Source organism: Canis aureus, chromosome 1, assembly GCF_053574225.1.
Source record: "Canis aureus isolate CA01 chromosome 1, VMU_Caureus_v.1.0, whole genome shotgun sequence".
NCBI lineage: Eukaryota > Metazoa > Chordata > Mammalia > Carnivora > Canidae > Canis > Canis aureus.
In genome coordinates this window covers 95,645,231-95,658,038 of record NC_135611.1, presented here as the reverse complement: position 1 = coordinate 95,658,038, position 12,808 = coordinate 95,645,231, and the positions used below count along the sequence as shown (strand labels likewise).

General features: G+C 36.8%; 1 protein-coding gene and 1 long non-coding RNA gene across 14 annotated transcripts in view; one reads left to right on the top strand and one right to left on the bottom strand.

Annotated features, from left to right (window-relative positions):
- Positions 1 to 12,808, bottom strand: part of LOC144320873 (uncharacterized) — an 83,649-nt gene that overhangs the window by 63,450 nt on the left and 7,391 nt on the right. For all 3 annotated transcript variants that reach the window (XR_013386509.1, XR_013386512.1, XR_013386511.1), the window contains exon 2: positions 1,546 to 1,617. This is a non-coding gene — a long non-coding RNA (uncharacterized LOC144320873). The remainder of the gene's footprint in view (positions 1 to 1,545; positions 1,618 to 12,808) is intronic.
- LOC144320828 (serine/threonine-protein kinase MRCK alpha-like) overlaps positions 1 to 12,808 on the top strand; it is a 66,010-nt gene that overhangs the window by 49,455 nt on the left and 3,747 nt on the right. For 8 of the 11 annotated variants that reach the window (XM_077909829.1, XM_077909860.1, XM_077909840.1 and 5 more), the window contains 4 exons: positions 1,571 to 1,652; positions 3,452 to 3,668; positions 4,726 to 4,788; positions 7,587 to 8,183. In XM_077909829.1, the coding sequence (XP_077765955.1) occupies positions 1,571 to 1,652; positions 3,452 to 3,668; positions 4,726 to 4,788; positions 7,587 to 8,183 (959 nt within the window). The remainder of the gene's footprint in view (positions 1 to 1,570; positions 1,653 to 3,451; positions 3,669 to 4,725; positions 4,789 to 7,586; positions 8,184 to 12,808) is intronic. The other 3 variants (XM_077909891.1, XM_077909883.1, XM_077909814.1) reach the window with 2 other exon arrangements.

Sequence of the window (12,808 nt, the reverse complement as noted above, 5' to 3'; positions counted from 1 at the left end):
AAATCCCTTCTGATCTTGGATAAGACAAAGAATTATCTTAAGTATAACATCAAAGCACAACACATACAAAAAAATTGATAAATTGGACAGTATAGAAATTTAAAACTTTAGCTCCTTAAAATGCACTGTTAAGAGAAGTAACGAGCTGCAAAGTGGGGAAAATCAAACTCCTCACAAAGACTTATATTCAAAATGTAGAATGAACTCTTAAAACTCAATGATAGAATAAATAGCTCAATTTCCAAAAACTGGGCAAAAATTTGAAAAGATACTTCAAGAAAGGAGATATGCATATGGCAAGTAAGCACATGAACACATGCTCAATATCATTATTAGGAAAATTCAAATAAACAACCATGTGATACCACTACACACCCATAAGAAAAGCTAAAATTGAAAAGATTGACCATTTCCAGTGTTGGGAGGATGTGAGGACTTACAGCATTCTTCCACTGCTTTGTAAATCCAGTAACCACTTTGGAAAAGAGTTTGGCAGTTCCTTGAAACATTAAATGCACACCTACTGTGTCATCCAGTCTCTCTGCTCCCAGGTATTTTCCCAAGAGAAATATGTCCATGAAAGATATACAGGAATATTCACAGTAGCTTTGTTTAAAATAGCCCCAAACTCGAAACAACCTAAATGTTCATTATTGGGTGAATGGATACAATGTGACAAATTCATACAATGGAATATTACTCACCAGTGAAAAGAAAATGAAGTATTATTCATCTATGCAACAACATGAATGAATCTCAATTATGCTGAGCAAAAGCAGCCAGACAGAAAAAAATGCGTATTGTATGTTTCCATTTATATAAAATGCTAGAAAATTCAAACTAATCTCAAGTGGCAGGAAGCAGATCAGTGGTTGACCGGGGAAGAGGAGGAATTACAAAGCCATTCGAGGAAACTCCTGTGGGTGACAGACAGGTTAATTATGTTCATTCTGTGGTGATGGTCACAAGTGTATACATAAATCAAAACTTTTCTAATTGTCCACTTTATAAATATGTGCAGTTATATGTCAAGTACACCTCAGTAACATTTAAAAAATCTATCAGATCAGCCTATCTGAGGGCACAAACTCCTTATTCTTGGCAGTGGCTTTGGGGTCAGTTAGGTGCTTCTATTCAAGTCTATGAGGACTGTCTGGGGTCAGCCTGGAGTTTACTTGGGTTTTATTTTCTTTTTTTAAGATGTATTTATTTGAGAAAGAGAGAGTGCATGAATGGGAGAGAGGCAGAGCAAAAGGGACAGGAGGAGCAGACTCCCCACTGAATGAGAAGCCTGCTGTGGGGTTCCATCTCACAACCCTGAGATCACAAATCTGAGCCAAAACCAAAAGACGCTCAACCATCTGAGCCACCCAGGTGCCCCTACTTGGGTTTTCTGATAATATGCTGCTGGCCAAGCACTGCTGGTACAACTTGTTGATTACTATCAGTTACTACAGAAAAGAATGTTAAAAAAAAATCAATGAAGTTAAAATTGATGATTATGTTTATATATTGTTTTACTCACTTTCAGGTGATTATACTCACTTTCAGTGTCTTGATTTTTCTCCAGGGATGGAGCATTTTCTGTGAGTTCTGTCTGGCCCTCTGACTTCATTCCTGTAAGGAGAAAGGAAATGTCCCGTATGTTTAAAGTAAGCATGCATACTGCTATTGGATCGCTTGATGATACATTTTGTTTCATCCCTTTCTTGGCTACCTACAGAGGGTCAAAATGCTTTGTGCTGCTGAAGGTCACTGGAGGTTGAGATTTCAGAATGCTGGGCGATCATGTTCCCCTTCCTACCTCCCACTTGCCACAATAAATCTATCCCCCTGTTTCTATTTGGGAATAATGTAAAGAGCTTTTTACACGAGCCACAGTCTTTTCTTCCCACAGTTAAATCTAAGCCTTAAAATGCAAATGTTCCTGAGGAGGTCTGTTCCTTCTACACTAAAGTAATAGGAGGACAGATGTCAGGTCTATAGCAGAAAAGAAGCTTACAAAGCAGAGTCGTATTGGGAGTATGAAGGAAGAGGGGAAAAACTGACAGAGAAAGAGTGATGACCTCCTTCAAGGCCATCATGACTGACGGTTCATTGTGGACATGCAGCATGAGTGTGCGGCTTCTGAACTAGAGGCACTCTGTAAAATTGTTTCCTTTGAGGCAATCTTTTGAAGTCAATTCAAATTCAAACCAAGAGAAAAAATCAAGGAAGGATATACTTTTGCAATCTCTCTTTATCTTTTTAAAGGATTTGTTTTATTTATTTTAGAAAGGGCGAGTGAGTGCACAGAGGGAGGGGTAGAGAGAGAGAGGAGAGAGAAACACAAACAGATGCTGTCCTGAGCATGGAGCCTGACATGGGGCTTGATCTCACAACCCTGGGATCATGACCTCAGCCAAAACCAAGAGTCACATGCTTAACTGATTGTGCCACCCAGGCACCTCTGTGATCTCTTAAAAAAAGAAACACTCTGCTCTTTAAAATTAATATAGAAAATTAAAGTGATTCTTTATAAAGTGACAGAGAAAACAAAGGACTGTGGTCCCCTTGTGACCCAGGTGGTCACAGTTAACCCATGACTCCTGTATTTAACAAAGGCTGCACACAGGTGTTCCTAGTATAGACTCCACCCAACCACCAGGAAACCGTAGAGAGACCTGGGGCCATTGCTACTGACCTAGGAAGCAGGAATTTATTATGCTACTGCTGCTTGATTGAGGTTACAAAAGAAAGTTTTACATATAAATTTAGAGCGCTGCTAGGCTAAGTATGTATTTTTAAATTTACATTTTATTTGCCAGTCACTAGTAATGATGTAAGTTATAGGCACGTAGCAGCTAGGAAAGCATAAGTACATCTAAGTATTTGTGACTTAACAACAAAGGGCCCCTGAATGTTGCATAATATCAAAATTGATTATGATGACTGCAATCAAGACATATTGCCTGATTGCAATTAAGACACATCAAAAAGATGCAAAGCTGTGTCTAGAATTGAAGACAGAGAGGCTCAGAGTGGGGGTTCTGGCATCAGACTGCCAGCAATTTTCCCCACTGTGCCTGCCTTCTCATCTGCAAAATGGACAGAATGATGGTGTCTACCTGCTGAGTTTTCCATGGGTATTAAATCAATTAACCTATGTACTTTTATTGGAGCAGTTCCTGGTACAGAGTCAACACTCAATAAATTGTAAACATTTTCATTGATGGAGTTCAATATTACTTAGAATACCCAGCATTTTTATGAGGATCAAAATAGAAGTAATTCTGACATTTTGCTTTTGGCCTGGGTTCTGATGCTTATGTCATTCATTCTACTACCCAGGAAGAGTGTAATAGTATTAGAAGTGTCATCTACCAATGATGATTTTGATGAAAAATGCTAAACAGGCAGGCTTAAAGAGCTCTGCTTTCTTATAACTGAGATACTCCTTAAATCATTGCAGGTTACGGCTTCTCAGCTCTCGGCGCCTAGCAATAGGTACTCAGTACCAATCCTTGCAGACAGCGAGAATGACAAGTGTGAGTGGGTGGGAGTGCTGAGTGACTTGCACAGGATGCTGAGAAAAAGTCACTCCAGAGACCGCTCAGTCTATGTTCTAAAAGAGGCTTATGATAGTAGTCTGCCCCTGATCAAAACCACCCAGACAGCTGCAATCATAGGTATGAATTTACAGCATTTATGCCCTAGATTCGTGTGCCTCATCCCAGTATCCAGATCGAGATCTGAAAACCACAACTTTATTCACAATTCACATGTCAGCCAGACCTTCCCCGCAGCCTGCCTGCCCATTACCACTCTGCAAAATATTAATATATTGATTCTATGATGGTTCCCCAGGCCCTGTGTAAAATGATGTCTCTTTAATATATAGTAATACCTTTCTTGAGTCTGAATAATTCTGAGTTCCCAAACCCATCTGGTTCCAATGCACCAGTAGTGTGACCCTGTGTAGTCATTGTGAGCTACCGACCTTGGGGGCAGAGACCATACAGATATGAATATCTGTATTCCCAATACCCATAACTCAATAAATAAATGAACAATAAGTGAGCAAAGGAATGAATTGTTAAGATCAATATTCAATAAACAAGAATATTTTCATTTCCCAAATATCATTTCTTACATTAAAGCCACTTTGCTACTTATTGCTATGTAACATGGAATCTGTTACTACTGTGCTCATGTGTTAAGAACGGATAATTCCTGCTTTCCAGTTATGAAGAGGATTAAGTGAGCTAATATATGTATAGTTCTGTGCTTTGTATTCAAAGCATTTGCTCAATAAAGTACCATCTTTGCACTCTTAAGTTTTAGTTCTCAGTGTGTTTTTACATACACTCAGTGCTGTTACAGTTCAGGCCAGGAGCACTGATAAATTAATGACACTTTTTTTTTTTTTCACTTAGGAGATAGTTACTTATTCATATCGAATTTAAAAATATACTATTACTTAAATTTCTTTTCAAGTATTTGTAAAGATTATATGATCTCTCTAAGGAGAAAAGTCATGTTTTATTTTTACTTCTCTAATCTGAAAGAAAAATAATAGCACAAATTTATTATTGTTTTTCATTTTTATATATGCTAAATATGTATCTAATTTGACTTTTAAACTTTTTTCATATTGAAAAATTTGTCCAGTTTATTTTAATAGCTTTACTTAATGTTTGCAAAAAAAAAAAACCCTTGACGTTTATATTTATGTGTCAAATATAGATCACAAAAGAATTGCTCTGGGAAATGAAGAGGGGTTATTTGTTGTGCACGTTACCATAGATGGTAAGATGAGTCTTTACTGTTCTGCTATAACTCTAAAAATAACAGTATCAGATTTGTTCCTTTTTTTCTGTAAAAGAAATCTTCTAGATCTGGTTTGATGTGTTTTTAAGTCAAATGTTGACTTTTCTAATATCCAGAGATCCATAATCCCCAGAGTCTAAATGTCTTCATAGGTGATTTTATACAATAAATCCACCATAAGAACTCAGCTGTCGGGATCCCTGGGTGGCACAGTGGTTTCGCGCCTGCCTTTGGCCCAGGGCACGATCCTGGAGACCCGGGATCGAATCCCACGTCAGGCTCCCGCTGCATGGAGCCTGCTTCTCCCTCTGCCTATGTCTCTCTCTCTCTCTGTGTGACTATCATAAATAAATAAACAATTTAAAAAAAAAGAACTCAGCTGTCTCCAAGTTGGCACCTGAAAGAACACACAGTTCTGTTTTCCCCTCCCCCCATAACATCGGCCCCACAATGATTAACAACATATAAATGAATAGTTCCTAGAGAATAGCAGAATTCTTTGTTTTTGTCTGGGTGCTCACAGTTGCTTGAGGGAGAAATGGGGGACTAGATGAAATCAGAGCCATTCAATACCATTGTCCTCTTGAATGTCTGGCACCTGAACCATGGCTGAGCTTAAGGAGAACCTGCATTTGAAGGTGACTAGCTGTGTTCTGCATTGAAGGCCTCCTGTGCTATGTGGGTGACTCAGTGCCACTGGGGAGGCCCATGAAAAGTCCACCAGGTGTCCAGCATGAGAGCAGGAGCTGGTCTCTTGTTGTTTGACACCACACGCCATGCACTTAAACAGTGCCTAGCATACAGTAGCCATTCATTACACTTATTGTATAATAAAGGATTAGTGCCAGAAAAAAGGACATTTTTACTTTTTTTTAAAAGATTTTATTTATTCATTCATGAGAGACACACAGAGAGAGAGGCAGAGAGAAAAGCAGGCTCCATGCAGGGAGCCCAACGTGGGACTCAATCCCAGGACCCCAGGATCATGCCCTGAGCCAAAGGCAGACACTCAACCGCTGAGCCACCCAGGGATCCCAACATTTTTTACTCTTATAAAAAAGTAGTATGTTTCCATTTGTTGGACATTGAATGGTGTTTGGCCTGCTGCCTAGAATCTCAGGGCTTAAGTTTATTATGCTAATTTACTTAATAAGTTAAATAAAGAAATAAATATTTATTATGGTATTATGTTAATTTTATTGTTAAGATAATTGTTATTTCTGGAATAATTACTTTTATTTTTAACTTATATGATTTTTGGTCTCTTTTCCCTTCCTATCCTTTTCTATCCCTCCCAGATCTACCCTGAGATTATGTCTTTGATTTTCTTAGAACCTGACTTAGACCCACTGGAGTAATAAATAGGAGAGAATTTAAAAATAAGAAAACATTCTTACAGTAAAGGAAACCATTTTTCAAATGGCTTCATTTTCAAGAAAATGAGAAAGGCAATGTACTGAATATGAGAATATATCTGCAAAATCGTATCTGAAAGGGTATATATCTAAAATATATAAAGAAATCATATAACTCAATAACAAAAAAATCTCCAAACTGATTTAAAAATAGTCAAAGGAAAGGATTTGTATAGACATTTTTGTCCCCAAGAAAGACATATAGATGGCCAATAGGGACAATGAAGAGGCACTTAACATCTTAATCATCAGGAAAATGAAAATCAAAACTACAATATTATTCTTAACTGTTAGAACGGCAATTATCAGAAAGATAAGGAATAACAAGTACTGGCAAGGATGTGGAAAAAAGGGAACTCATATACTACTGGTGGGGATGTAATTTGGTTCAGCCATTGTGGAAAACAGTATGGAAGTTCTTAAAAAAAAATAGAATTACTAAATGACCTACCAATTCTAGTTCTGGTGATTTATCCAAAGAAAACAAAAACACTAACTGGAAAAGATATCGGCATCCCTTTGCTCACTCACTGAAGAGTTATTTTTAATAACCATGATATGAAACAACCTTAGTGTCCATCAATTGATGGATAGATAAAAAAACGTGGTATTCTATACAATGGAATATTATCCTGCCATAAAAAGAACATCTTTCTATCTCTGACAACATGGATGGATCTTGAGGGTATTATGCTAAGTAAAATAAGACAAATATCATATGATGGTTCTTTTATGTGGAATCTAAACAAACAAAAAACCAAACAATCACCTGGAAACACACGCAAACACACACACACACACACACAAAATGGGTTCATAGATAACAGAGAACAGATTAGTGGTTGCTAGAGGTGGGTGGGGGGAAAAATGGATAAATGGGCTTAAAGGTACAAACTTCCAGTTATAAAATAAATAAGTCTTGGAGGTATGATGTACAACATGGTGACTATAGTTAATAATACTATATTGTATATTTGAAAGTCGCTGAGAGAGTAGATTTTAGAAATTCTCATATGAACAAAAACTTTGTTAAATGCATATGATGCTGGATGTTAATTAGGCTTATTGTGATCATTTTGCAGTATATACAAATATTGAATCATTCTGTTGTACTCCTGAAATTAATATAATGGTATACTTCAATTATACCTCATTAAAATTTTTTAAAATAAGACATTGATAATGTGAAGGTGACTTGCCATTTTATTTGTAAAAAATTTATTCATATTAATAACATTGAGAAGACTTATGAGATCATCTTTGCCTTTTTCAACTGCTTTTCTGTAAAATTGAAGAGTACATTCAAGATAAAGAGATTATTCTAAATTTGAAAATGACATAAAATTATGTTTATTTGTGTAGAAATTATTCAGGTTGGTGACATGAAGAAGATTTATCAGATTGAGCTTATTCCCCATGGCCAGATGGTTGCAGTGATCTCTGGGCGAAGTCATCATGTGCAACTGTTCCCCATGTTGGCTTTGGATGGACGGAAGACTGACATTCACAAGCTGGCAGAAACAAAAGGGTGTCACACAATGACTTCTGGAACAGTGTGCCAAGGGGCTCACACATGCCTTTGTGTGGCCAGGAAAAGCCAAGTCTTTTGTTATGAGCTGTTTCAGAGCAAGAAAATTTCTCACAGAAAATTTAAAGAGCTCCAAATCCCAGCCAATGTCCAGTGGATGGCCATCTTCAGTGAACAGCTTTGTGTAGGATTCCAGTCAGGATTCCTGAGATACCCCTTGAGGAGAGAAGGAAGTCCATACAGGATGCTCCACTCACATGACCCTACACTGTCATTTATCGTGCATCAACCAGTGGATGCTCTCTGTGCAATTGAGATCTCCAGTATTGAGTACCTGTTATGTTTTAAGAGCATCGGAATTTACACGGACAGCAGGGGCCTCCGATCTAGGCCAACTGAACTGATGTGGCCAGCAACGCCAACTTATTGCTGTAAGGCTATCTTACAATTTGTTCCCTTGTCTTTCTGTATCTCTCTTCCCTTTTTAAAAATTTTATTTCTATTTCCTCTATTGTTAATGACAGATTTGATTTTTGAAAACATCACTGAAGATAACTTCCTGATTTTTCTCTTTTTAAATAGAATAATGAAGTTATAGCTAAGTCATACATGTGATAAGTTAACCTTTTTACTATATTCACAGGAAAATTTACCCTAAATATATCCTTAATTCAAATTGCTTCTTGTAAGCTCCTAAATAGATTATCTTTAGGGTCATTGAAAATCACATGCACATTCATAAACCGTAAGAAATAGTTACCAAAGTATTTTTTGGCTTTTAGGTTTAGTTTATGTAAAGTATACATGTAATGTTCTTAAATAGTTTTAGCTCATTTCACATTTTATTGAAGCAGGCCATCATTTTATAAATTAAATACAGCCTTTTTAAAATCTACTTGGAGAATAGTATTGGGCACTTAATATGAGCAACTTAACTCTGGCAAGGGTTAAGAGCATAATATTAAACATAAGATAGACTAGTCTGTGTCTGTGTGGAGATTATAATCATGAGATGAGACCCATAATTAAACAAGTGCTGTGATAGGAGAACAGAGAATTCTACAGGGGCCCAAAGAAGGTATGCTTAATCTAAAACAGTGAGTCAGGGAAGGCCAGCTAAAGAAAGAGAAGTATTTTTGTCTTTCAATACTTTAAAACACATTCCACTCTTTTCTGACTTCCATTATTTCTGATGAGAAATCAATAATTTTCATTGTTGTTCCCTTTGTTTTTTTCTGTTTAGCTGCTTTAAAATTTTTTCTCATTATCTTTAGTTTTCAGTAATTTGATGTGCTTACATGCAGCTTTGTTTTTTTTGTATATATTCTGCTTGGGATGTTCAGAACTTTTTGGGATCTGAAGATTGATATCCTTCATTAAGTTTGGAAAATTTTTAGGCATTTTATTTTCGCAAATTTTTCTAACCTATTTTTTCTGGGGATCAAATTACACATTTATCAGACCTCATGTTTAAAATATATTTGTTTATTCAAGAGAGTATGCCCACGCATGAGTGGATGGAGTGGCGGAGGAGGGGAGAGCAGAGGGAGAAGCAGACTCCTCACTGAGCAGAGAGCCTGACTGGGCTGGATCCCAGAACCCTGAGATCATGACCTGAGCTAAAGCCAGATGCTTAACTGACTGAGCCACCCAGGCCCCTCCAGACCTCCTGATTTTGTTTCATAGGTCATTGAGGTTTTTTTTTTTAATCCTTTTTTCTCTGCTTCAGTTTGAATAATTTCTATTGGTTACATCTTCAATTTCTCTGATCTTTTCCCCCTGGCTTATCCAGGAATTAAGCATTTCAGATATTGTATTTTGTGTTTATAATCTAAAGTTTTTTGAAATTTCCACTTAGTGATATTGTCCTATCTTCTAATATATTAATATTTTTTACAAAGTCCTGAACTACTTACAATAATTACTTATAACTATTCCAACATATGGCTCATCCGTGGGTCTGTTTCTATTAAATTCCACTCCCCCCTGGTCAAGGATATTTTCCTTTTTTATATCTTATTATTTTTTTATCCTTTGCTGAATGTTATGAATGTTATGACATAAGGACTTTAGACTGTATTATGTATTTCTCTAGAGAGTATTGTATGTTTTGTTCTGATAGGCAATTAATCTGACGAACTAGCCACCTTGGTTTTGCTGATACTTGGCTTTAGACTTTGTTAGAATGGGTCTATTTTGGTTTTTCTTTTAGTCCTTACTCCTAAAGAATGGCCTTTCTGGGGCCTCAAATAAATGCCCAGGTTTTTTGCCAATGTTTCTCCATCCACTCTGTCTAGGTCAGAAATCTAATGTCTTTCCAGCACTGTACTATCTATGATATTTTTGTTCATCCCTCAATGCTCTGAGCAGGTCTCATGGAATTTTGCTCTGTTCATGAGCAGCTTTGGATTTGGCCAGGGACTTTGAGGGAACTGGTATGTAGATGTCTGGGACAACCTTTGTCTTGGCTCTTTCCTCTGTGTACTCTACCTTGCAAATTCCAGACACATTAGAATCTGTTTCCTCTGCCCAGCAAAACTTCTACTCTCTTCTTGGGCTCCATTTTTTCTGCATAACAGTTTGGAGATTTTCCCTAGCAGAAAGCTAGGGGAATATAGGATCTCCCTTATGTCTTTCCCCTTTTTTTAGGAATGGCAGTCCTGTGCTGTATACTAATACCTAAAAAGTTTTTTCATATACATTTTTTTCCAGTTTTATTATTATTGATGGTGGCAGGGTATGTTCAATATCATCTGCTCTGTCATAACTGGAACAGGCCATCCACACTGCACTTTGTGAGCAACTATAATAAGTTCACTGTTTCAGGCATGGGGTTCAAGATGACAGTTCAAGAGATGGGGCTGGAGGAAGTCTCATGAGCCATAGTACAGGTGTTTTGCAGGCACATGGTTAGATTTGCATTTCAGAAAAATCCCCAGGTTCCAATGGTTAGATTAAAGATGATGCAAAGTGAGGCTGGAGGCCCAGAGACCAACTTGGAGGTCACTGTAGAAATTGTGGATTAAGGTAGAGGCAGTTAGGGTGGAGAGGAGAGAATTTGAGGGATATTGAAGAGATCTAACTGACAAAACTTTACACTTGATTCGAAGTTGAAGCTAAGGGACAGGACAATTAGTAATGATTCTTGGATGTCAAAATTTGCAAATGAGTGGATACCACTGATATTTACTAATAAAATACAAGGAAAGGTGGACTCAGATGGACAGGGGACAAAGGTTGTGACCATTTAACTTATTTTTTTGTTGTGTTGTTGAAACACTTCAAATAAAATCCCAGAAGTTATCATTCCACTTCTATACATTTTACATTACATCTCTAAAACTCTGGACATTTTTTCATAAAACCACATTGCTATCATTACCCTTGAAGAAATTATCAGTGGTTCTCATTGACATCAAATACATAGTCCATAATCAAATATTCCTTGATTATCAAAAAGATGTCTCTTTTGATAATGTATTTCTTGCAGTCAAAATCTGAAGAAGGTGCACACATTGCATGTTATTGTTAGACCTTAAATAGCGTCTCATCTTGAGTACTCTTCCATGTCACTGATTCCTTGTCCTGTAGGATGTTCCACAATCTGAATGTTTCCTCATTGTGTGTTTTTTTCTTCTTTTATATCCTAAATTTCCTGTAACTGAAAGTGAACTCTAACTTTTTAGTAAGAATACTTCATTAATAGTGTTGTGTATGCCACACTGAAGCACATTGGGGCACATGATGTCTGTTCATCTAGTTGTGGCAATGCTAAAATAAATTACAAGTTTCTTATGTTGTCAGCCTGATTCCCTGGACACAGGGAGGCAGCACAGGTCAGAGAACCAAGAAATGCAAATGTTAGAGTGATGGTCAGGGGCAAGAAGCCACAAAAAAGAATTCTGGGAGGCAAGTATCACTGAGCAGTCAAGCAAGACAGATTGAAACATGTCAATTGGCTTCAGCAATAATTGGTGGTTGATGACTTGCTGTTTTAATGGAGGAACTAGGGCACAAGTCAGACTGCTTGGATGAAGGTGTGAGTAGGGCTGAGAAGTCGGGGAAGAAAGATAGAGGGCACTCTTAAGAGCTTGACTATAAGAAAAGAAGGATGGCACCACCAGAGCCTTGCTGCTGTTTTAATGGAGAGATATTCATGTTGAGAGGTGAGAATTTTGTAGTCATAAATTATTAGTGGTAATGTAGAAAGTTCCAAAAATGTTAGTGGCTCCAAGTTTTCACTGCTTTGTTCATTAACTTCACTCTCCACACATACTTTTCTAATCTTACACTATATTCTTGCTGTGAGCTGAATTAGTTTAGGAGCTGCAGGTTTTGGAATGTTATACAATTACTCAATAAAACTGCTCTTAGATGAAAATGTTAGAAAGCTTTTTGTCAGATTTTCACTGTTTGTGTCAAACTCTAAAATGTAACCCATGTACCTCATTTGTTTTTATTTATTTTAACCATATTAAAATATTTGAGACAGCAAATGGACTATTAATGGACATTAATTATAATTAATATTCTATAATTAGATTATAATGAGATTCTCTCAGGTTTTCAATCTGAAGTTTTTTTTTCTGGAGTTTTTTTTTTTAATGTATTAGGACTTAGCAAATACAATTCATCATGAATGCTGTGTGATTACATTCATACCACAATTTTGAAATGATGAAATTTTAGAAATGGAGGACAGATTATTGATTCCCATGAGTTAGGGAAAGAGGGGGATGTAGGTGGGATTATAAAAACCCTGAGAGATCCCTGCGGTGGTATAAATATTATCTTGATTGTGGTGGTGGATATAAGAATCTACATAGGTGATAACATTGTTTAGACCAACACATGCACACACACACATACACACACACACACACACGTAAACTGGTGATATCTACCTAGGATGGGTTGATTGATTTGGTCAATGTCAAGGATCCTAGTTTTGCAAAATCTTGCATTGGGTGATACTAGGCACAGTGTGCAAGAGATCTTTCTGTATTATTTCTTAAAATTGCATGTGAATTTATATTTATTTTAATAAAAAAATTCA